At 37.9% G+C, this 25,595-nt stretch overlaps 1 protein-coding gene across 2 annotated transcripts in view; it reads left to right on the top strand.

Annotated features, from left to right (window-relative positions):
• Window positions 1-337: 337 nt before the first annotated feature.
• The window catches only part of EDIL3 (EGF like repeats and discoidin domains 3), a 469,087-nt gene continuing 443,829 nt past the window's right edge, over window positions 338-25,595 (top strand). For both annotated transcript variants that reach the window (XM_043913549.1, XM_043913548.1), the window contains exon 1: window positions 338-459. In XM_043913549.1, coding sequence (XP_043769484.1) covers window positions 393-459 — 67 coding nt within the window. In that variant the 5' untranslated portion in view covers window positions 338-392. The remainder of the gene's footprint in view (window positions 460-25,595) is intronic.

Here is a 25,595-nt window from a genome sequence, read left to right as displayed (position 1 = left end):
GTCGGCAGCCCAGCCGCCGGCCGCAGAGACCCGAGCCGAGCGCACCGTCTGCGGGTCCGCGGGCGCGGGGGACCCGGCGCCCCGCCCCACCCGCCGCGCCTCGGCCGGGACCCACCCGCCGCAGAGGCTGAGCCCGCCGGCCACTCCTCGGAGCTCGCCCACCTCCCGGCGCCACCGGAGCGCAGGCGAAAGGGGAAGCAACATTCCTCTCTTGGGTCACCCCTCTTTCTCGCTCTCTCCGACAATTTGTTTCGGGAGACGCTGCGGGAAGAAGACATCTTCTTGAATCCTCTAGCGGGGTGGGGTCTGCCGCTGCCCTGCGGTGCCACCTCGGCGACACTACCCTCCGCCAAGACCCCTGACCATCGGGGTCACGTCCGAGAGACGGGATCATGAAGCGCTCGGCAGCTGCTTGGCTCCTGCTTGGGCTCAGCCTCAGCGTTCCTCAGTTCTGCAGAGGTGAGGCAAAGGGCCGGGGGCTGGCGGCAGGACAGGTGGCGAGTCCCCCTGGGAGACCCCGCGAAGGGGGCTGGAGGCGGTCCCGGGGGCGCGCCCGGAGTGGCGAGCCCTGTGGGCGGCCCGGAGGAGGCTGCGCGCCCTATCCTGGGTGCCCAGAAAAAGTGCTTTGCAAAGTCAGAGCGGAGTGTTGGTGGGGCTGAGCTGGGATGGGGGTGTGGGGTACCCAGATGAGATCTAGGAAAGATGGGGAGGCGGGAGAGAAATTTTGCGCAGCTCACGGTCGCCAAGCAAACCCTCCCCAGCCCAGTAGGAGATGCCGGATGCAGGCGCCAGGCGGGGCTTTCGCTGGGGAGCCAGAGAAGCTAGCTCGCCCCGGGCGTGGAGTAGTTGAAAGGGGAAGAGGCTGGAGAACCACCCGGCTGTCCGCCTCCAGGGTGCGGTGCTCTTACTGCCAGGCCCACGCTGAGCAATTTGCAAATCCGAGCCTGGTGCTAGGAGTTTGGGCCGTGGGTGCGGTGGAGACGGGTCTGACAAGTCCCTTCGGCTTGCACCCGTCTCCCCATCCTGGACGTGCTGCATCAATAACAGAAAAACCCCAGGAACCCGCCTCTCCTGTAACCCCAAAGGTCCTGAGCTTTGCTCAGCATTTCCTTCTAGTATAAGCGTAACTCTTGGTAATAAGGAATCGTGCATAGCAAGACAGCCCTGGCGCCCCCGCCCAAGAGCGGAAAAGTTGTAAGAGCTGGTCTGGTGGTGGTTTTCACGACTTGCATGAAATAAACCAGTCTGTTAAAAAAATAAAATAAAATACAAGACTTTGAGTACTCTCCTGCTGAGTTGCGTAGCCGGCTTCCAGGTCCCTGGGAAGGATGGCTTGTCAATACAAGTCATTCTGGCTCCATCTCCGCTAGCTTTGGGTTGAAGTTGGCTGCCTGGAAAGGGCCAGGGGGAGCAGCAGGGACCCTGGGTGGGTCGTCGGAGGTGGACCCAGAAGGTGAGTCCCTTCTGCGCCCACATATGCGGGCGGCCCCCTCTAAGGGTTCTGTGGGTAATGAAACGGTCCGCAGGCTGCTTCAAGTGGAGAGCTGAGTGCAGCACAGGGTTTAAAATGCTGTGCCTCTCCAAAAAGGTAGCTGGATTAAAACATGCATTGACTCATCCATTTGATATTAGACACTGCATGAATATTGTACACCGTTTATCCGAGCACCCGTCTGTCTGTTTCACAGGAGAATTGTGAACTCTTGGGCTACAATTTGCCCAAGAAGCTGGGTGTTCCTGGCCAGATGCCCTCGATGCCCAGCTAGTAGCTATCCAGGTCGAGCCTTTCCTGGGGGGAGGGGGGCTTCCCTGCTCCCTCCCTTCTTCCCCCAGAATGTGGCTGTTTTCCCCCAGCCTGTAGGCGTGTGTAGGTGTGTGCCTCGCTGGTTTACAACGTGCCCTTCCATTTATCCGGCCGAGGCAGCCACTCCACTGAAGGTGAAGGAATGGTAATGGCTCTGTAGTTGCGCTGCAGAGTCTCTCATCGATATGAAAAAGGCAGTGCTCCAGCTACCGATATTTCTGCTTTCTCTCGTTTCCCGTCCGGATTCCTCCAGCACTTTGATCCCTTAGCAGGAATGGAAGGGAAACCAGCAGGCACTGCCATCTCCACCTTCCTTCCTTGCCTGCATTCCCACCCCAACCCGAAGAGCACACACTCAGGCACACACGGGCACCTACTCCATGCCAACATCGCCTCCACCGTCAGCCCGGCCCCCGCGTGGAGGCGGAGGGCTGAGTGGGTGGAGGAGGAGAAAGTGCGTCTAGCGTCTGGGGCCGCGCTTGCCTCCCTAGGTCCGGTGCGGGAGACCTGGGGCATCGTGAGTCCGGACTCTCTGTCTCCCAGCTCTGCACCTAAACAGCTTACTCTGCCAGGCAGTCCAACCTTAGTATGTCGCCTGGGCTCTCTTTCTGGCTCCTAGACAATGCTTTGGCACTGTATACTCCACTTCTTTGGTAGATTTCTCTTTATTCCTGTCAACCTGGGGGAAAGGAATAGAGGGCTGTAGGAAAGAAATGGACTGCTTTCCTTGAGCCCTTTTTGCTACACTTGTATCTCTCTAATTTATTCTCCCTTAGCCCTGCAAAAAGGCAGAGTGCATCTTGCATGACACGCAAACAATTAAACTTTGAGCAAACTTATTGAAGCCAGTGTTAACCATGAGAATTTCCCTTGTGCTGCCCCCACCCCACCTCCCCAGACCTAGTTTGCCTATTGTATACCTTTTATGAATTGGTTCCCTGTGTGGGTTGCAATTTATGTGCATTAATGACTAAGATTTAATAAGGACATGTAATTCTTTGTATTAGTCATTTTTATTTTAAAATTAAACCAATGGATCAGTCAGATTGAATATTTTATTAACTCTTAAATTATTCATCGTTATGGGTTGCTCTAAAAAATCCAATACATGCATACAGTTGCAGCAAGCACGTGATATCTTATGCAATCTGTCCCTGTGCTTGCAGCTTGTGTCTGAAGTCTTTAAGCAAATAGCACTATCTAAAAATGTCTAGACGTGTCCTAAATACTATGAATCATTGGCACTTGCCTTTCCTTTTTTAATCAGTGGTGATTTTTAGTTAATTCTACATGGGGATCAATTAGTACTTGAAAAATCTCACTCCAAGTAAAAACACCCATGCTTCTATAATTACTATAACAGTGTCTTTGCTGAAATAACAGATTTATTTCTGTACTTTTTTAAAAATTATTACACATTAGTGTCTTCATTACCTGATTTACATGCTCGTTAATTTTATACTTTAAATGCTAACTTCAGATTCTAAGTGAAACATTTAAAAATAATAATTTTGAAATACTAAATTAAACATAATAACTAAGTGAAGATAAAGTATCCTGCTGTGAGTTTGATACCAGTGCAAAGCCTTGACCTCTGTTATGATACAGAACATATTACCCCACCCCCACCCCCATCCTAAACGATTTTTTTCTGATTATTTTAAAATATTTTCTTAGAGATGAAATGCATTTTGTTTTAAATTTATATGGTTTGGGGAAGACACATAAAATTACAAATTAAGGGTTACAAAAGTGAAAACGGTCTATTCTCCCTACTGTGGTCTTGAACTTACAAAAATCTTCAAAACCAGGCAAATGTCTTTTACATCTAAACTCTTCTCAAAATTAAAACTCTTATTTTTCCCAAATATCTTATCAGTGTTTATATAAAATGTGTATTCAGGATGTAGGGTATTTTTAATAAACATTTTACTAAAACTTGCCTTTAATGCTAGATATATGACTTTTCCTTCTCAGAAAAGGATAACAATGCAAAGGGTTAAAATATATATGACTAAACTAAAGAAGCCTGGTTACTCAAAATCATGACAAAGTACAAATTTGACAATTTTTAGATTCTAAATACGTAGTCCAAACTCTTATTTTCGCTGGTATTAAAGATAAAAATGTTAATTAGGTAATTTATTTTTGAAATTTTTCATCTTTTGAAGGGTTTTGATAATGGGATGGACTGTAATGTTATCACTTGTATCCAGTTGTGAAAACCTGACTGATTTGAGAGTTTCCTAAAGCCTAAGAGGGTTAATTCTGATATTTGTTTATTGAATATACTTGCAGGTGCAAACAGCTTTGAGCATCATTTATGATGTAGTAAGTTCATTATATTCCTTGCCAAATAAAGAAACCCACAAAAAACATGTGGATTTCAGAACTCAATTCAGATCAGATGAGAAACAGCAAATTTTGCAAATATGTAATTAATTGTATGGATTCTCTCATAGCTAATCAGTTTACTCCTATGAGTTTATGTGAGTTCGAGTTTATTCCCCAAATAGTTTGCAAGCTGACTTTAATATGTTTAAAAAAATCATGTAAAACCAAAGCCAAGCTGTTCCTATTATTCAGTTCTTATCTGTGTTTTAAGGAAGATGTCTAGCATGTTTTTGTTTTTTAAGTCACAGCCCTTGTAATGATTACCATCTTTTGGTTAATGAAAGAAACCTGTATTTATATGTCAAAACTTAAGTAGTTGGCTATGTGAAATGGATTATTGAAAATTTTCTCATGGCTACATGATAATGCTAGAAATTAAGTACTTAAACTGAATGAACAGCCACTTAATTGTTACTGAAAATATCTCTAAACAGTCTTTGCTTTGTAGGAATTGTTTAAGGGAAAAGTAGACTGGGATGCACTGTGCCCTTGCCAGCAGGTGTCAGGATAATCAATGGAGATATTTTTAAAGGAGGGATGCAGGTTGAGGGGAGTAAAGGAATAAATGCTTATATGCAAATCCACATAAAGTGACTTTCTACTTTCTGTGAAACTGATTTTGTTAGTTTTCATTGCTCCCCTGAGAAAGAGAGGGAACGTGAGTTGTAAGGACCTATTGCTTGTATCACAGGACTTTAACTTGGAGGCAGAGTAGTTCTAACGACCACACAGAAATAAATATATGTCAAGGTTGAACCTTTATTTTTCAGGGGTTTCCTGAGTAACTTACAAGGAAATGCACTTCGAGCTAAGAGGCACTTGTAGTAAAGCAATTATTACTGAAATGTTTGGAATACTTTTAAGCTTACTTTCCATATCCACTGTAAATTTTATACATGGAAATGCTGTTCTGTTGATTTATGTGGATGTATATTCAACTATTTATATGTGCAGATCTATAGTCCTGAAAGACATTACCACTTATTCTTTTTGTCACAGTTTTAAAGTGTATGTTTCCTGTATGTTTAAAGTGTATGCAAGTTTCAGAATAAGTCATGTGGCCAAAAGAGAATAAATGACATGATAAAGTTTTATTATTACCTGTTTCAGACAGTTATTGTGTTTCAGGATCTGTCAGTGACTTGACATTGTTTATTTCTAATTGGTCCTTAGTGAATAACCTTTCCTCAAAGGTAGGTTCTAGCATCTGCTGATATAACCCTTAAAACAGTATTAAACAGTGATACAGTATTTAATAACAGTAATACAGTATTTAACAGTATTAAAACAAATTCACCATTGCACCATTTCTGTTATACAAATTCTCTCAGTTTTTTTATGAAGTCACTGATATCATGCCAAGTAGTCTGTCTCCAGTAGTATATCCTTTCTGTGACAGAGACCTTCTCAAATAACTCCTTTCCCAATATTTCTTTGCTGGTTAGCAACTAGTGCACAGCATCCAGTATAAAAATTTGTCATCATTGAAAAGTTGCAAATCTCCAACACATTGTGGCATTTGCAGTTTGCTTTCTTGTGAGGAACAAAAAAAAAAATAAAAAAATGATCATGTAAAGCTGCTACTACTAACTCCTGAGGTTTAAAACATAAATGGAAATAAATTAGGATCTGAATTATGGAGCAATTCAGGATTTTACACATTGATTTAATCTGAGGGTCCTGCTTAAAACTGTCAAGTAGTTAATAGTTTATATCCACCCCACTTGGAGAGAAGTCTCTTGCTTTAGTTGCAGCACAGAGTTGAGAACGTAGGAGAAAACATCAAAATCTCCTAACCACTTAAAACAGATAATTGCATTTCTGCCTTAAATCATATAGAAGAGTCTATTCTCTTGGTTCCCAGGCTCACTATAAACTGAATCCCCAAATTAAAGGCATATGAGGTAATAAGTCAGGCTTAATCAGAGCAATAAAACATGGCAGCTACTAGACAAAGAGGAGATTGAACAGAGTATATGTAAAAGCAAAGTTTCCTTACAGTGTAAGAAACTAGGAACCTTTATTTGGGATGGGTGAGGGGCTAAGCCTAAAGTCCAAGAGGCTTTACCCTGTCAGAGAATGTAGCCCTAAGTGATGCAGATATGATCTTGTATACTAGGGAAAGACTCACTACCCATATGTTCAACATTTGTGGGGGTACAAAGGCACTGAGATGTGTGTATTGTTGAAGAGATTTTGTCCAAAATGTTTAAGCTTGAAAACCTGTTTAAAGGTAAAAGAGACATATCTGAAGAATATGCTGGTTTGAAACTTTGTTTCCCATCATTTCAGAGATTATGTTCTTATATATATATATATTATTGCATTTCTCCTAAAGTAATGAATAAAGGTACAAATGATCAAATACAGGACTCAATTTTGTAGCAAAGAAGTAGATATCAGAATGCAGATAAGATGTCCTGCAATTATTTGGTTATATTTTAGAAGAAAATGTACCGCTATCTGTTTTTACCCTATGTGTTATGATGATGATAGTAGCCATGTAGGATTTGTTCCACAGAAGATTTAGTAGTGCATGAAGTAGAATGGAGGATTTAAGTTCAAGAATTTAAGTGAAGGCTTTTTAAGTACTAAAGCACTTTTGAATGTGATTGTTACTATGGAGAAAGAAAATTGACTCTAGAGCTAAGCTTTACTTTCCATTTTCTAAAACAGGTCTGTATCAAACTGATCAGTCTCTTTAAAAATAATTTACTATAGTGTAACAGTCCATAGATGGAAAGGCCAAAGTTTTAATCTCTTGTTAAATGGTTTTGTGTATGACTGAAAGTAGTCTCTGGATGGGTCAGGACACCATGCATTCTTTTAAATTTATGCTTGGTATTTGATAAAGGCATGTATTTTGGGAATGCACAATATTCCTCTTCTTGTATTGAGGTTAGGATGACCATTTACATTTTACTGCCACTGGAGATTTTGTGAACACAGCCCAAGTCAAATAGGCTTATGACTCTTGAGCAGAGAAGACTGGAACAGTCAAGTGGGAACACTGAAGAATATTTTTATTGGAAATATTTTGCGAAAACCCTCTCAGTAGTGTAGAGCAGTCTCCCATTTATAGGCACCAATCTTATCTGTGCTCACATCTCTAATACCCTTTTCTTCTCACATGTTTGGCTCCAAATATTAATTGAATTCTAATATTCTCCACACAGTCTTTCCTATTTTTTTATTCATCTTTTTTCTTTCATGACTGTTTAAGCATCTTGCTAGATAAATTAACAAGGGACATTTGATTTTTTTCTTTAGTTAGTAAATCTAACATTTATTTAATACTTGTTATGTGCTCCCATGTTCTAAGTACCATCTTTGATTCTCACAAGGATTCTATGAAGCGAGTCATATTATTATTTACATATGAATGAGAAAACAGAGAGAGAGGTTAAATTATTTCTCAAATAAACAATCTACTAAGTATCTCATCAGAAATAGAACCAGTTTAAATCTAGAGCCTGCTTTCTTAAATACTGGGCTATGCTGTATTTCAATACGCCACACATCCTATATGTCATGGAGAGATTTTGTTAAATGATTTTCTTTTTTGTAGAACACACACATCATGTCCAGTTTCTGTTTAACTGGTGGATATTGTGAAAGGGACAAATTATGTTTACTTTCTTAGGACAATTTTTTTTAAATTTTCAAATTTAATTTGGTAAAACATCAGTACATCTTTTCATCTTCAGAAATAAAGGTTGGTGTATACTTGGTCAGAAGGGGTTAATATGTCTTTCAGAAAAATGCATCAGTCATATGAATAGGGAAGACAGGAATTAAAGAGAAGTTGAGAAGTGATTGACAATGCATTTTCTTCAAAATCTTGCCATTCAGTTTTACTTCAACTTGACTTTTATAATTTACTTGGTTTTCTAGGATTCCACTTCTCCACTGTTGCTCAGTTTGATATGGTAAGAGTATGCTTTCCCTGTAATTTTCATATATGTCACGCAGGACAAAATGATTTTAAAGGTTAACAGATACTTAATGTAGGACATAGAGATTTTAGAGGTTAACTAGGTTTTCATTACTGCAGTTTAATGAAGGTATTTTATTTGCTTTACATGCTATTCTCATTTAATTTTATTTTTGTGTAATCCCATTAAGAAATTGTAGCCAAACAAAAGCACCAAATGGTCTCAAACCCTATCAGCTAGAAAATTATACTTTCTGATTTCTTTTGAGTTATTTAACCAAAATATGATTCACATTTTAAAACTGGAATTGTATTTGCTTTAAATATTTTACAAAATAATGAAAATTACATCATCCAATATGAGATCACTTTGTTAATATCTTGTTCTGTACATATGTACAGTATGTTATAGTTGAAATGAACCATTCATGATTTACTTTTATATTTATTGCCCTAAAATAATAACAATAAAACAATAGTTTAAATTTCATAAGCATTTCCTGTATCTATTCTAGGGGACATAAGCAGAACATTCTTAATGTCATTTAATGGATAAGGAGCGTGAGGTTTGAGAAAGTCAATTCACGTACATTCAACATGTCTTGTAATTCAGGCAGCCAATAATAGAGTTTGAACTTGATTCTCTGTGTTCTGATTCCAACTTATATATTTTTTTAAATCTTTTCTGCTATCCCATTTCGCTCGAGGTAGTTATAGTTGGTGTTTTTTATTTTTTGTTTTTTCCTCAGCTCTTAAACTCACAAGATGAGAAGGAGGAGTTGTACTACTTGCTTTTGCAGAAACTATTCTTACTGCCTCTCAGTACAACATTAGCACTTCCTTTCCATCAGTATATAACACTTCCTTCTCTCTTTGGAGCCAATTACTAACCATGACAACATCCTGAACTTCCTCAAAGGCTTTTTCTCTATCATTTGCCCCCCATAAGCTTGTGACTCTTAACATTCTAGTTCTAAACTTCCTGGAAGTTCCCAACACTAAATATTCCCATCTCCATTTTTAGGTACCTGCTGGCAATGCTGTTCAATAGACTTTCGCATCACATGATTTGCTCATTTAACAGAACTTGAAATTTCTCAGACATTCCATTTTTTCCTAGAATTTTCTCTCTTTTTACCTCTCCTTGTCCTTCATTCCCACCAAACTCACTCTGATCATTGCTGTCATTTTCAGCCCTTCTTATCTCTCTTCTTTTCCAGCCTAGACTTTGTGGTTATCCATTTCAAGAGATACTCAACCATTTGGGAATTTTTCAACCCAAATGCTTTCATCATTTTTGTTTCATGAAATCTCAGACTAAGGTAATTTCCAAAGTCCCTTTCCCCTCTCTGGCCATGAGAAAACTGGAGTTCTGTCAAGAAGTGAGAGGATCCACTGGAAATCCTGGCAAATTTGAAAGGCTGAGCTGTGGGTCCAAAGGGGACTGAGTAAGAAACATAGAAAGTGATGATATGAGGAATAAGATGATGATGGGATTGCAGTAATTCTACTGTAATTATTGATAATTATTAGTATAGATTTGAGAGTATGACCATAGGAGTTATGATTGAAGGAGAGTAGAAGACAAGATTTCTGAAGGAAAAGAGTCAAAGCATTTGGAAAAATCATCTATGTAGGTACCAAAATTCCAAAAAAGTTATACCAGGAGAAATATTTTGGAGACAAAGAGAGAGAGTGAACCAGGGACACAAATCTTTAAGGATTGAGAGAATATGGTACAGAGATCAAGAGGTAACTGTAATGGGGGGTAGTATTGGAGAATAGAGGTCTTTGGCAGGAAACCGAAACTGGGTAGGTTTTTATTGCTGTTGTTTGAGAGGAATGGGAGGATGTTTAGGAAGTTGCATTGAGGAGCCATGAGATGCATTGAGGGACCCAAGCCACATCTCATGTCTAGAAGCCACGGGAGAGATAATGGTAACCATGTAAGAGGGCTGCAAGGTAAATAATCACTCAGAGGAGAGATGATTTTCTCTTGAGCAGCAAGGCAGATGTAATAGCCTAGTCCTAGGCATCATGCTCTTTGACAGTCTTCATCCTATGCTTTTTGACACATTGAGCTCATTAAAATAATCGATATGTTCACTAAGAGCTATGCTTTTAAGCACATTGAATATGTTTTCATATGCAACAACTCCTTTAAGCCTCACAAAAATTCAGGAGATTATTATTATCCCCATTGACAGATAAAGATGTAAACAGAATAATTCTAATCTGAGTGCTAAGCACTCAAAACTAGGTTTTGTAGCCCCAAGTCCAGGACTCTTCTCACTTTAGCAAAATTACAGAAAAAAGCCTTAAATCCAAGGAAGGATCCCTTCTAAATTTAAAGAACAGCTGGGTAAGAAGATGTCTGCAGTTGTGCCCTGACCTACTTTGTCCTGTTCAGGCCTCTACGTATTTTGAGGTCTGCAGAGTTCAGGCTACAGGGTATAATGTCTGTGTCTGCCTGGTGCTTTAATCCTTGCCCATCTCGGATTATTTGTTCAAATGGTTCTTACTGGAAAACAGCATTATTACTATGGGAAGTTTTTTTTTTCTTCTTCTTCTTTGTAACATGCTCATAATTGTGTAACCTTGTGCACAAAGAATTTTTTTTTCTCGAATTTACATGTTTCAGATATTTGTCAACCATGATGTTCCTTCTCGAGTTTCTGACGTGCTAAAGTCATACATATTTTTCCTTTAATCTGTCCTTGTAATACATTCCTTTCATCATTTTAGTTGTTTCATTTGGAATCTGTTCAAGTAGCCTACATATTTATGCAACAGGCTTGCCAAAGTCTCAAAAGAGAATTCTAGGGATGTGCTTCCTAAAATAATGCCACCCACATTAGTCTGTACTTTTTAATTGTGCAAATATGATTGTTTTGCTGGTTAAGTTTTTCTATCAGACTGTCTTTTTCTCAGTAATACTTATCTATGCCTTTTTTATTTCATAATTTTGTTTTGTGTTAGCCTTCACTGGAGTTTTGCTTTGTATTTTTCTTCATTCTGTATTCAGTATAATGATCATTACTACTATATGATGCATTCTCTGCCCACAGAATCTCAGAAAAATCTGATTTCTTCCCTGCAGATTATATTATTCCGCTATTTATTGCTGTTTTAATATCATGTACATATCAGCTAAATAATAATGCAATGTACAAATTTTCATCCTTAGCTTTTTTTGCATATTTATTTATTTTTGGGTCTGTAAAGTATTCATTATGTTCTTGAAACCATCGTCCGTCTCTATTCCTGTATTTTTCCTATTGCTTTATTTCTAACTATCTCCTCTGATATGCTGCCATTTTCTGTTCCCAGATCATTCCTCAGCTTAAACTGCACAACCTCAGAGAATCTTTCTGATAGCTTTCTCCAAGTAACTGAGGCTTTAGCACACACATGCACACACACACACACACAGAGTATATTCCTGTCAATTTCTATTATCTGATCTTTTCTGAAATTATAGCATTTTTCAAAAATCATATAATCACTTGCTTGTTAGCTTATTTGTTTTTCTCTCGTTTGTAATGTATTCTTGCAAGCTTCATGGGGGTGGAAGAATATTAATGTGTATGAAAAGTGACACTGAAGTCGCTTAGTCGTGTCTGACCCTTTGGGACCACTTGGGCTGTAGCCTGCCAGGCCCCTCCATCCATGGGATTTTCCAGGCAAGAATACTGGAGTGGTTTGTCATTTCCTTCTCCAGGGGATCGTCCCGACCCAGGAATCGAACCCAGGTCTCCCACACTGCAGGCAGACTCTTTACCATCTGAGCCACCAGGGAAGCTATTAATGTGTATATCCACCTGCAAATATGATGCCTTGTATAGAGTAGGTACTCAATATTTGTTGCCTGAATGGCGTACATGAATGAGTGAAAAATATGGATGAAAAACAATTCGGCTCATATATAAATCTTTCACTGGTTTAAAAAAAAAGTGTTCCTTTGATAGACCCATTAGCTCATTTAATAAATTCTTATCTACTTGACGCACGGATGCAGTGACGTGTGATTTGTGACACAAGTGATACATTCTTAGAAAGCAATAAATAAGTAGTGGCAAACGCTGAGAGCTGACTAAATAAATTACCTACTTGTTTCCACAGCTGTCTAACTTATAAACACTTTAAAATCAAGATTTGGGTTTTACCTTAAATTATCAAATTGCAATAACATAGTCATTGAATATGGAAGATAGTAAGCTTCAGACTGTCATTTTATTATCAAAAGTTGACAAGAAAAGTTATGTGCAACAAAGGCAAAACACTTGGTGTTTTTGCTTGTCAGGTGAAGAAGCTGCAGGTAGCCCTTTCATCTGCTAATTGCCCAGTATCCTGGCGATCACTCCCATGAGCTCTACCAGCAATGACTTTCCTCCAAACCTATCTCCTTTTCCTCATCCCACCACACAGTGATACCTGTGAACCCAGATGTACTTGGCAGAGAGGAAAAGACAGCCTGGGTGCTGTGTCTGCCCAGGAGCCCAGAGCCTCTGAAATAGCTCTGTTTAGAGTTGCTTGTGTCATGACAATCTTTATGTCAGCACAAACTGCTCTTTATTCATCTTCGGGCAACTATACTTCTGCCTCTCTTAAATGCCTCAGTGGTTCTGAAACAGTTTGTATGCTTGTGACCCCAGGAATTGTGTGATTTCCACTGCCAGTCTCAAAGCTCTGAAAATGGCATATATGTCTATAAAAGATATAATGGCAAAGGATTATGTAGAATAAAATTTATAAAATCTATTGCTTTGCTCCTTTTTATGTGATACGAAAGACACTTTGGCTGTTTTTGTTTGTTTTTTGAGGGGCAGTTAACTCCTTATCTTGGTTTTGAAGTTTTAATTATCTTTGAACTTAAAAGTATATGTTCATTGAAGAAAAGTTTTAATGGTGACACTTTAGTGTATATTTAGAAACTTGTTTCAATAAATATCAAATTACTAGTTTTATGATTTATTCAGTAACTTTATTGAGTAGCAGTGGACACCAAGAACTGTTCTGGGTGTTGGAATTACAGATAGTGAACAAAAATTCCTGTTCACTAGAGCTTACGTTCTAATGGAGAGAAACAGAGAATCAGCTAAGGAAATTGTCTTGGAGGTTAAAAGGAGGTGGTACGTATTTCAACAGTGAATTTCATTTTTATGTAGGGCATTTATGTCAAGCCTGACTTCAAAGATATTAAAAGAAGTGACTTATATCTTGCAAGTATCATCTCAAGTTTCATTTGTCTTTATATTTATTATGTTTATTATGCAAAAGTCAAAGCAAGTTTATTTTGTAAAATATGTTTTATTTTCCTTTATGAATTCTGCTTTTGTTATCATATTTAAATGTGTATGAATTGCCATTTGTTTCCCCACCAACGGTTATCTGTGTGTTCCAACATGACTTAAAACAGCTGTTGGAAAATGAAGCATGTATTATACTAAATGATAGTATATATTTGCATCAGTTCAGAGACATATTTACTCGGTTGCTTCTCCATTAATGTGACAGTGGCACATGGTTTTAGTTATTGTAGCTTTGTAATATGTTTGTGCCACTGTGTATAATTATTTAGAAGTATATCTGAATATGGTCTAGCAATATTTTAGTTGGGATGTTTACATCTATTTTTATAAGTTTTATTTTGAGCTGTATTTACCCAGCTTGGTTTTGGGGCACTAGTAGATAGGCAGAATTAAGGGAGACTTCTGTCTGGTGGAGGGAATTTTCTGTTTCTTGAAGTTTTGACATAACTCATATACTAGGCTGTCTGACCTGTTTTTTGAGTACAATATTTTCTAATTTATTCACATATATACATTGAAATGTTTGCAAAAATTCTGTTTTGTTCATGCAAATGCAGAGACCTAAAAAGTTACATAATTCTCTCACCCTCCTGACAAAATTGCCACCTCCAAAGGAATCAGGGTCATCTTTTCTTCTGCTGTGTTTTGCTACCTAAAACTTCAACTTCTTCCAGTCCTAATGTCAGACCACAAAAATAGCTTAATAAAAATTTTAAGAATAGTAGTAGTGACACTATTTAAAATATTTTAGCTAGTGTTATTAAATTGTTTTATTAAAGAAATATGCTTTATTTTGCTTTTAAAAAGGCTCATTTTCAAAATTATATGTGGATCATAAACCTCAGCTTAATTTTGAATTAGCAGTTTATTGATTATACTTTTCAATACAAGAATTAACTTAGATTTCAATACCAAAGTACAATCACATTATTGGAATTTTCCCCCTAGTAACTGTAAATGTTTATATTAAATGTATGTAAACTTTTAATCCTTTATTATAAAGGAAAGCATTAAAGAAGTTAGAAGAATAAAAGCCCTAATGAATGACTTCTTTAGTTCATAGTAGAGTTCACATGGTGATTACTTTAAAAATAAAATATATTCAGAAGTCAATTTTACAAATAGGAAAACAAAAATAAGCAAAATTGTTGCTAGAAATAATTTCTGTATGTTCTTTGGCAAGTGGTATAGATCAGTTTGAAGTAACATTTCTTTTTTACTTTAAGTGGATTATTTAGTTTTGTGTTCTTCATAATTCAAGATTACTTTGAAATATTAAATGTTATTACAGCAGCTGCATAGTTTACCAATCTAGGGTTGGAGTTTTCAGATTGCTGATATAACTTTAATTGGGACTGTGTTATAAATTCAGTCAATTGACTTTGGGATAGGAAGAGGCATGAAGAACTCTTCCAGGATCAATTTTTTTTGAGAGCAGTTATTAAGAGCAAAGCTTAGCCCAGGCAACTGGAGCATGCAAAGTTTAATGATGACTTCTTGGACTCATTTATGTTGGTATATCAGTCTGAAAGTATGCATTTTAATATGTAACTGCATTGTAGAAAACTTAATATTTATGTCATTTGGCAATATGAGGAATATAAACCATCACTCCGTAACGTTTATTAGGTGTAGCTTGGATCAACCCTTTCTTTTTCCAGAAGTCATAGGAAAATACTAACTCTGAGGAAGATACAATTTAACAATTTAGAGCTTATTCACATGGTTCGCTGGTTCCCTGCCTCATACAAAAGGAAATTAAAGTAAAATGAATTGATGAATAATTTGGTTGCTCTCCAGGAATTTAAACACTGTTGTTTCTTTTGTTGGAGTAATAATCATGGTATGTAGTAAAGCAACAAGGTATTATTGATATATGCTTTTAAAGCTGATAATCCAGAAATTAAATGGAAGCCACTCCAGGAAACCTCCTGATACATGTTTATAGTTAATACTTAATTCTTTTGGCATTACTGCTCACTTGGGAAGTTGGCTTATATATATCCTACATTAAGTTCATTTTGTTATGTATCTACATAGGCTTGTTATTGTAGGATGTTGTTACTCAGACCTGCTGCTATGGAGCAACATACAGAAAACTCTTGTATAACCAGAGTATTTGTGACTTCCAGTTTAGGTTATTAGACTTATTATGTTGGGAGGGTCAATGTTGGTTCTTTGGGTTTATGAAAATTGCTGATATATTTGCAGTAACAGTGTTTAAGTGTTAGTTGCTCAGTCATGTCTAACTCTTTGTGACCCCATGGACTGTAGCCCACCAGGCTCTTCTGTCCATGAGATTCTTCAGGCAAGAATAAGGGATCTTCTGACCCAGGGATCTAACCCAGGTCTCTCGCATTGCAGGCAGATTCTTGACCATATGAGCCGCCAGAAAGGTACTATAAATTTTAGAGGCATTTTGATATGCAGAAAAGCATAACAACCTGAAGTGTCTGGTTCAGTGAATTTTCAAGATTGTATGTGCCCATTTAATCACTAACTAAAACATGATATAGACTGTTTCCATAATCCTAGAAAATTCTCCCATGCTATAAGTCCAACCAAATTCCATCCTTACCTGCCTCTCTCCAACATCTGTATTTTATTTCTGTCACCATAGATTAACTTTGTCTGATTTGGGACTTCAAACCATTGTTAGGAGAGAAAGAGAGAGTGACTGAGAGAGAGAGAGGAAGTCCTTCTTTTTCTTGAATATTTCATACATTTATAGCACAATTTGTTCTTTAGTTGTTGGACAATTGAGTTGTCTGCTGTTTTTAGCTATTATGCGTAAGGTAATCTGAAAATATTATACACTTTTTTTATAGACATGAATTTCATTTGTCTAGGATGAATACCTAGGAATAGAATTGTTGAGTCATAGGCTAATATGTTTAACTTGATGAAACCTACTTGACAGATATCTAAAGTGCTTATATCATTTTGCTCTCCCATATGTGTTTACGGTCCAATTATTCCCATGTCCTCACCAAAATTTGTTCTACAGTTGACGAACAATGAAAGGTTTATGGTCATTAACTCTCCACCTAAAAGTGACCCTCACAGTTTAAACTCCTGTTGTTCAAGGGTCAACTGTATTATTCTTTTGATTGTAGCTATTCTAGTTGATATGAAATAGTATCTCACTACATTTTAAATTTGCATTTCTTAATGACTTAGGATTTGAGGACATATGAGTTTCTTGACATTCATATATCTTTTGCAAACTGTCCAGTATTTTGCAAATACTACTTTTTGTTGTTGTTTGGGAATTTTAAAGTTGATCTGTAGAAGTTCTGTATATATCCTGGATATATTACTTTGCAATATATATATATATATATATATATGTATATATATATATATATCTCAAATGTTTTTCTTAGCCTGCAACTTCATAGTCATTTCTTAATAGTTCTTGATGTAGAACTTACTGATTTTGATGAAGTGCACTTTATCAACATTTTTATTTTCGAGTGTTTCTAATGTTCTAAAAGGTCTTTGCCTGGTCAAGTGTCACAAATATATTGTTTTATTTTTTTCCCTCTAGAAATCTCATATTTCTGATTTTTATATTTAGGGTTATTATCCTTCTTAAGTTAATTTTTGTATGTATCATGAGGTATAGATTGAAGTTTATTTTCCATAGAGAGATCAATTATCTTAATTTGTTGGAAAGACTGCTTTCTCCTTTGAATTGACTTGGTGCATTAGTTGTGTCTATTCTGTGTCTTTAATTTCTTTATCTTTACATCACTACCAGGTTGCCTTGATTACTTTAGCTATGTAGTAAGGCTTGAATTTATGTAATTCTTCTAAATTTACTTTGTATCTAAATTTTAGGATTGTCAATTTCTTCAAAAAAGCTTGCTGGGATTTTGATTAAAATTGCATTAAATTTGTAGATTGCCTTGACAAGAAGGGACATATTAACAATATTATATCTTCCAACCAATTACAATGTTTTATTTGTTCATTCATATATCTGTGTGGATCCATATTTAACAAAAGGACTCATTCATTTTACTGTTGTAAGGTTTTATAAAATAGAAAGCATTTTTACATTGATGACTCATGCTTACTTTGTTCTAAAATGGAAATTAAGTATTAAAAGTGGAACTCATTCAGCACCATAGTAAGCTTCACAGTACTTACAAAAGCACTTTGCACGTAGAATACACTGTATAGACAAATTGAAAACCATTTTGTTAATACTTGTATAACATGACTATGCTGTTGGGAGAAAAACCAGCCTTCCCAATAATGAAGTCTTTTTTAAAACTAAAGTGTATAAATATACAAGTTTCCAGAAAAATAAACTGAGATTCATAGCATTACACCAGTTTAAAGCTCAAAAAACAAAACCTTTAAAACACTGAATAGTTGATGACATCAGAGAAGGTGAGAGTACCTGGGATAATTTTATTCTCCTAGAAATAAAGATTGCACTTTGGCCACCTTGGTTAAGTAAGTGCTTCTTCTATTTATAAAGATAATGGTAGTTTTAGTTATTTATAGCTTTATACAGAATAGTCAGGTTCCCAAGGCAGGAAGCTATTGTGGAGAGGCTTCATCCTGCTTTAGAAGCTTTAAAATTGTGTGTGTGTGTTGATGACCTTGTGCTAGAGGGGTGTTATCACCAGAAAGCTTTTGCTTTGACTGAATCTCTTGAACCAAGTCCAAACTAATGTGATTTTCTTTGAAACAAGTTAAGCAAAACCCATCAACTGTCTGTCTTTTCTATCACCACTTGTTTTGCAGAACTGACTTCGGAAAGTGGACCAAAGCTATACTGAAAGGCAAGATACATGATTTTGAGTCCCTCACTGTTGTTACTTTTCCAGCACATTTGAAAATATTTATATGTTAATATGGCATCTAGAACATTTTATGAGAAAAATATTCCTAGAACAATCTTGCTATATAACTGTAAGCCACTCCCCAAGTAAATTTTTTGTTGCTTTATATGATAATTAAATGCTAGACTGAGTTATTGGAAAAGGGATTGCATTCTTCTTGCTTGAGAGGCCATTTTTAGCAGGGGATTTATATCCAGTCTCCTCCCATGATTTAGATATACCAATATGGGTACAGTGAAATAAAAATTTTTTTTTAAAAGACTACCTTTTGCTGTGTGGATCTGTGATAAAATTCCTCAGATCTTTACCAAGCCCTGCTTTGAAATTTGCTAAGGTATCTTTTCCTTTCAGTGTTTACTGAGGTTCTCATTTAGGTAATTATGATTCTGGAGGTTATAACCTACACAAGTGATGGCACTGCTTATTCCTTCTTTACTAATTTAATAGGAAATGACTGATAAAGGGCATTCGATTTATCTACTCACTTCACATTAAGAGATACTTTTGAGGGCAGTGAATTTATTCCCAGGCTTCAAACACCTTGGCTTTAATTTATCAAACTTCAGTTGTAAGTAAATTAGCAGGGTTCCTACTGAAATAATTGAATTCGGGGAAGGTTGTACAAATAGTTGTTCTTATAGTTTCTCACACATTTCTGTAGGGTCCAAACTGTTGGAAAGCAATTAGAGTCTGAATTACTCAGTTACACCTGTAACACCTGTTCTTTGACCTTATAAAATCTTGCCTTTTCCCTCTATTAACCCTCATCTTGCCTTCCCTTACCTTTCAATTCAGTTTATATCATTTTGCCTCTTATGTGACATGTGAATCTTCAACTCACCCAGGTCTTGAGTTGCTTTGACTCGGTGTTCATTCAGGCTTTAGTTCAGTTCAGTCGCTCAGTCGTGTCCGACTCTTTGTGACCCCATGAACTGCAGCACTCCTGGCCTCCCTGTCCATCACCAACTCCCGGAGTCCACCCAAACCCATGTCCATTTAGTCAGTGATGCCATCCAACCATCTCATCCTCTGTCGTCCCCTTTGCCTCCTGCCTTCCATCTTTCCCAGCATTAGGGTCTTTTCTTTCCTTTTTTTTTTTTTTTTATTAGTTGGAGGCTAATTACTGCACAACCTTTCAGTGGGTTTTGTCATACATTGATATGAGTCAGCCATAGATTTACACGTATTCCCCATCCTGATCCCCCCTCCCACCTCCCTCTCCACCCGATTCCTCTGGGTCTTCCCAGTGCACCAGGCCCGAGCACTTGTCTCATGCATCCCACCTGGGCTGGTGATCTGTTTCACCATAGATAGTATACATGCTGTTCTTTTGAAACATCCCACCTTTCTGGCTTACTTCACTCTGTATAAGGGGCTCCAGTTTCATCCATCTCATTAGGACTGAGTCAAATGAATTCTTTAACGGCTGAGTAATATTCCATGGTGTATATGTACCACAGCTTCCTTATCCATTCGTCTGCTGATGGGCATCTAGGTTGCTTCCATGTCCTGGCTATTATAAACAGTGCTGCGATGAACATTGGGGTGCACGTGTCTCTTTCAGATCTGGTTTCCTCAGTGTGTATGCCCAGAAGTGGGATTGCTGGGTCATATGGCAGTTCTATTTCCAGTTTTTTAAGAAATCTCCACACTGTTTTCCATAGCGGCTGTACTAGTTTGCATTCCCACCAACAGTGTAAGAGGGTTCCCTTTTCTCCACACCCTCTCCAGCATTTATTGCTTGTGGACTTTTGGATAGCAGCCATCCTGACTGGCATGTAATGGTACCTCATTGTGGTTTTGATTTGCATTTCTCTAATAATGAGTGATGTTGAGAATCTTTTCATGTGTTTGTTAGCCATCTGTATGTCTTCTTTGGAGAAATGTCTGTTTAGTTCTTTGGCCCATTTTTTGATTGGGTCATTTATTTTTCTGGAATTGAGCTTTAGGAGTTGCTTGTATATTTTTGAGATTAATCCTTTGTCTGTTTCTTCATTTGCTATTATTTTCTCCCAATCTGAGGGCTGTCTTTTCACCTTACTTATAGTTTCCTTTGTAGTGCAAAAGCTTTTAAGTTTCATTAGGTCCCATTTGTTTATTTTTGCTTTTATTTCCAATATTCTGGGAGGTGGGTCATAGAGGATCCTGCTGTGATTTATGTCAGAGAGTGTTTTGCCTATGTTCTCCTCTAGGAGTTTTATAGTTTCTGGTCTTACATTTAGATCTTTAATCCATTTTGAGTTTATTTTTGTGTATGGTGTTAGAAAGTGTTCTAGTTTCATTCTTTTACAAGTGGTTGACCAGTTTTCCCAGCACCACTTGTTAAAGAGGTTGTCTTTTTTCCATTGTATATCCTTGCCTCCTTTGTCAAAGATAAGGTGTCCATAAGTTCGTGGATTTATCTCTGGGCTTTCTATTCTGTTCCATTGATCTATATTTCTGTCTTTGTGCCAGTACCATACTGTCTTGATGACTGTGGCTTTGTAGTAGAGTCTGAAGTCAGGCAGGTTGATTCCTCCAGTTCCATTCTTCTTTCTCAAGATTACTTTGGCTATTCGAGGTTTTTTTGTATTTCCATACAAATTGTGAAATTCTTTGGTCTAGTTCTGTGAAAAATACCGTTGGTAGCTTGATAGGGATTGCATTGAATCTATAGATTGCTTTGGGTAGAATAGCCATTTTGACAATATTGATTCTTCCAATCCATGAACACGGTATGTTTCTCCATCTGTTTGTGTCCTCTTTGATTTCTTTCATCAGTGTTTCATAGTTTTCTATGTATAGGTCTTTTGTTTCTTTAGGTAGATATACTCCTAAGTATTTTATTCTTTTTGTTGCAATGGTGAATGGTATTCTTTCCTTAATTTCTCTTTCTGTTTTTTCATTGTTAGTATATAGGAATGCAAGGGATTTCTGTGTGTTAATTTTATATCCTGCAACTTTATTATATTCATTGATTAGCTCTAGTAATTTTCTGGTAGAGTCTTTGCATTTCCCCTGAAATCAGGAACAAGACAAGGGTGCCCACTCTCACCACTACTATTCAACATAGTGTTGGAAGTTTTGGCCACGGCAATCAGAGCAGAAAAAGAAGTAAAAGGAATCCAGATAGGAAAAGAAGAAGTGAAACTCTCACTGTTTGCAGATGACATGATCCTCTACATAGCATTAGGGTCTTTTCAAATGAGTCAGCTCTTCGCATCAGGTGGCCACAGTATTGGAGTTTCAGCTTCAACATCAGTCCTTCCAATGAACACCCAGGACTGATCTCCTTTAGGATGGACTGGTTGGATCTCCTTGCAGTCCAAGGGACTCTCAAGAGTCTTCTCCAACAACACAGTTCAAAAGCATCAATTCTTCGGTGCTCAGGTTTCTTTATAGTCCAACTCTCACATCCATACATGACCACTGGAAAAACCGTAGCCTTGACTAGACGGGCTTTTGTTGACAAAGTAATGTCTCTGCTTTTTAATATGCTGTTTAGGTTGGTCATAACTTTCCTTCCAAGGAGTAAGTGTTTTTTAATTTCATGGTTGCAATCACCATCTGCAGTGATTTTGGAGCCCAGAAAAATAAAGTCTGCCACTGTTTCCACTGTTTCCCCATCTATTTGCCATGAAGTGATGGAACCGGATGCCATGATCTTAGTTTTCTGAATGTTGAGCTTTAAGCCAACCTCTTCACTTTCTTCTTTCACTTTCATCAAGAAGCTCTTTAGTTCTTCTTCACTTTCTGCCATAGGGTGGTGTCATCTGCATGTCTGAGGTTATTGATATTTCTCCTGGCAAACTTGATTCCAGCTTGTGCTTCCTCCAGCCCAGTGTTTCTCATGATGTATTCTTCATATAAGTTAAATAAGTAAGGTGACAATATACAGCCTTGACGTACTCCTTTTCCTATTTGGAACCAGTCTGTTGTTCCATGTTCAGTTCTACCTGTTGCTTCCTGACCTGCGTAAAGGTTTCTCAAGAGATAGGTCAGGTGGTCTGGTATTCCATCTCTTTCATAATGTTCCACAGTTTATTGTGATACACACAGTCAAAGGTTTTGGCATAGTTAGTAAAGCAGAAATAGATGTTTTTCTGGAACTCTCTTGCTTTTTTCATGATCCAGTGAATGTTGTCAATTTGATCTCTGGTTCTTCTGCCTTTTCTAAAACTGGCTTAGATAGTAGTAATAGTGGTGTTTCAGTCATAGAAACATGATTTGGTCACTGCACTGAGAATAGATTCATTTCATAGGTGTACATATAATTTTTTTTTAATTTATTTTTATTAGTTAGAGGCTAATTACAATATTGTAGTGGTTTTTGTCATACATTGACATGAATCAGCCATGGATTTACAAGTATTCCCCACCCCGATCCCCCCTCCCACCTCCCTTTCCACCTGATTCCTCTGGGTCTTCCCAGCGCACCAACCTGCCTGACTTCAGACTATACTACAAAGCCACAGTCATCAAGACAGTATGGTACTGGCACAAAGACAGAAATACAGATCAATGGAACAGAATAGAAAGCCCAGAGATAAATCCATGAACCTATGGACACCTTATCTTTGACAACGGTGGCAAGAATATACAGTGGAAAAAAAGACAACCTCTTTAACAAGTGGTGCTGGGAAAACTGGTCAACCACTTGTAAAAGAATGAAACTAGAACACTTTCTAACACCATTCACAAAAATAAACTCAAAATGGATTAAAGATCTAAATGTAAGACCAGAAACTATAAAAGTCCTAGAGGAGAACATAGGCAAAACACTCTCCAACATAAATCACAGCAGGATCCTCTATGACCCACCTCCCAGAATATTGGAAATAAAAGCAAAAATAAACAAATGGGACCTAGTGAAACTTAAAAGCTTTTGCACAACAAAGGAAACTATAAGCAAGGTGAAAATACATATAATTTTTAAAACCATTATATCAGAGTATAAAATTTTAATTCCATAATTGTAATTATAATCACTGAGGATACAGAAAGATACAGGGGACTTCTTGCCATTTACTTCTTATTTATTGGGGGTTTAGAAAAGAGGAGTTAGTTGAACAACTTGAATGTTTAACAGTCTGAGCCTAAGATGATCCGAGTACAGCAGAGACACCCCTGTCCCACTGTCTGTGTTGCATTCTCCTGGTCAGTGCTTGGATGGACAGTGCCATGGTTAGCCAAGGTTAGCCTCTATTTCTCGAGTCTGGATGCTCTAACTGCTAAATAACCTCTTTCTCCCAGTCCTGTTCATCTACCAGCTCACTCTGACATTCTTTCTTTGGATGATTGTACATTGCATTATGTCCATGTCAACTGTTGCTGTCTTGGAAAGTCAGTTTTTTCTCTCTGCTGCAAGTATAAGTGTTAGTCTCTCAAGCATGTCTGAGTCTTTGTGACCTCATGGACTGTAGCCTCCCAGGCTTCTCTGTCCATGGGATTCTCCAGGCAAGAATACTGGAGTGGGTAGCCATTCCCTTCTCCAGGGGATCTTCCTGACCTAGATATTGAACCAGGGTCTCCTGCCTTGCAGGCAAATTCTTCACTCTCTGAGCCACCAGGGAAGCCCCTTTTCTATCTGTTGGGATTTTTTAATATAACCAGTTGTTGGCATTTTATTTTTCAGTTTTCCAAGTTCTTAGGGGATTATGAATATGTTTAAAATTGCAACCACAGTATGCCTGAGCCATTTAACTGAGTGCCATTGTTCTTCAGCTGCTCTTGTGTCTGACTCTTTGCGACCCCATGGACTGTTGCCCGCCAGGCTCCTCTGACCATGAGATTTTCTAAGCAAGAATACTAGAGTGGGTTGCAATTTCCTTCTCCATCTTTTAAGTTTAATGATTAGCAGTGTGCCATATCATGTATCTATTTAAATTCTTATGTGATCAAATTCTGGGTAAAAGTTGGGCACGGGAGAGGACATTTATCCAAATTCTTGCTGTGTTGAGTATAGCCTCCTTGCACATTTTATGATAATGGTATAAAGGCAGACATGCCTGGTAATGTCTTAATTAAATCATTGACAAAAATTTTATTCTTCATATTTGAGTCATCTTGGACTGATATCACAAGCTAAAAAATGTAAAATGTTAACTTATACGGGGCAGAGCAGCAGAAACCTTAAAATGGCAGTTCTTTATAAACCCAAATTCTCATACCTAGATGAGCGCTTTCCTTCAAGGTAATCACCCCGAGATGTTTATTCCTTTTTTCCAAATGATGCCATAGTTATTCAAATAGTATCTTAAACTCCTTTAGAACTTGCCTTTAAAGCCATAGGATAAAATGAGGACCATCTTTTTTTATGCAATAATTCACTGCGGTCCCCAAACTCAGCTCTAACTAGTTTACTAGGTTTGATATCGAGAGAGGTTTTACTTCTAGAAAATGTATATAACCTTAATTGACCCTCAAACTACCACTGTTTAGGTTCTTCAGTGTATTACAGTACCATACGTGAAAGCAATTTCAAAAGGGAACTTTATGCTCTTTCAGAGTTTGCTCACATCACATTATTATAGATATTTATGATTATCAGCAACACTTTTCTGTGACCTTGTGCCTTACATATGATTAGAGAAAACTGCCCCACTTAGGGTCTAAGGAGAAGGGAAGATGTATCAGATAAGTAGAGAAGGCTAGGTGTATTTCCAGAACACAATCTCTATTTGTAATGCATTCACTGAAACTGGCCTGTAAACCCCAAAATTATGAGTTTCCCGGGTATACCAGAGTTGATTATTGCTTGTACGGAATGTTCCTTGGCAGCATGGAGGATTCTTGTGGTTAGTCTGGGTTTTTATGTGAATTGCTTCCCTATGGCTCCATGACTGATTCAGCAGCCCTAGAGAGGAAGAAATGGGTGAATACTTGACCACTGTTCCTGTGCTTCCATTTACTCACAGAAAGAAAAGAACCTGATGAAAGTCCTGGAGTAGGGAGTAGGGGTGGGATGAGGGCTGCAACTAAAAGTGGGAACTCACATCAGAAAGATTGTTTTTTCAAAGTCAGAAAAACCAAATAAATGGTACCTGGAGAGACAATTCTGGAATCATTGCTGTGATGAGTGCTTAGAAGAAAATAAGTGTGACCAGTTTGTTGTGGTCGTTCAGTCGGTCAGTCATGTCCAACTCTTTGAGACCCCATGGACTGAAGCAGGGTAGACTTCTCTGTCCTTTACCATCTCCTGGAGCTTGCTTAAACATTTGTCCATTGAGTTGGTGATGCCATCCATCCATCTTGTCCTCTGTTGTCCCCTTCTCCTCCTGCCTTCAGTCTATCCCAGCTTCAGGGTCTTTTCT

Source organism: Cervus elaphus, chromosome 9 (genome assembly GCF_910594005.1).
Source record: "Cervus elaphus chromosome 9, mCerEla1.1, whole genome shotgun sequence".
NCBI classification, from domain to species: domain Eukaryota; kingdom Metazoa; phylum Chordata; class Mammalia; order Artiodactyla; family Cervidae; genus Cervus; species Cervus elaphus.
The sequence above is the reverse complement of the archived record's forward strand: the minus strand, read 5'-3'. Positions and strand labels throughout refer to the sequence as shown.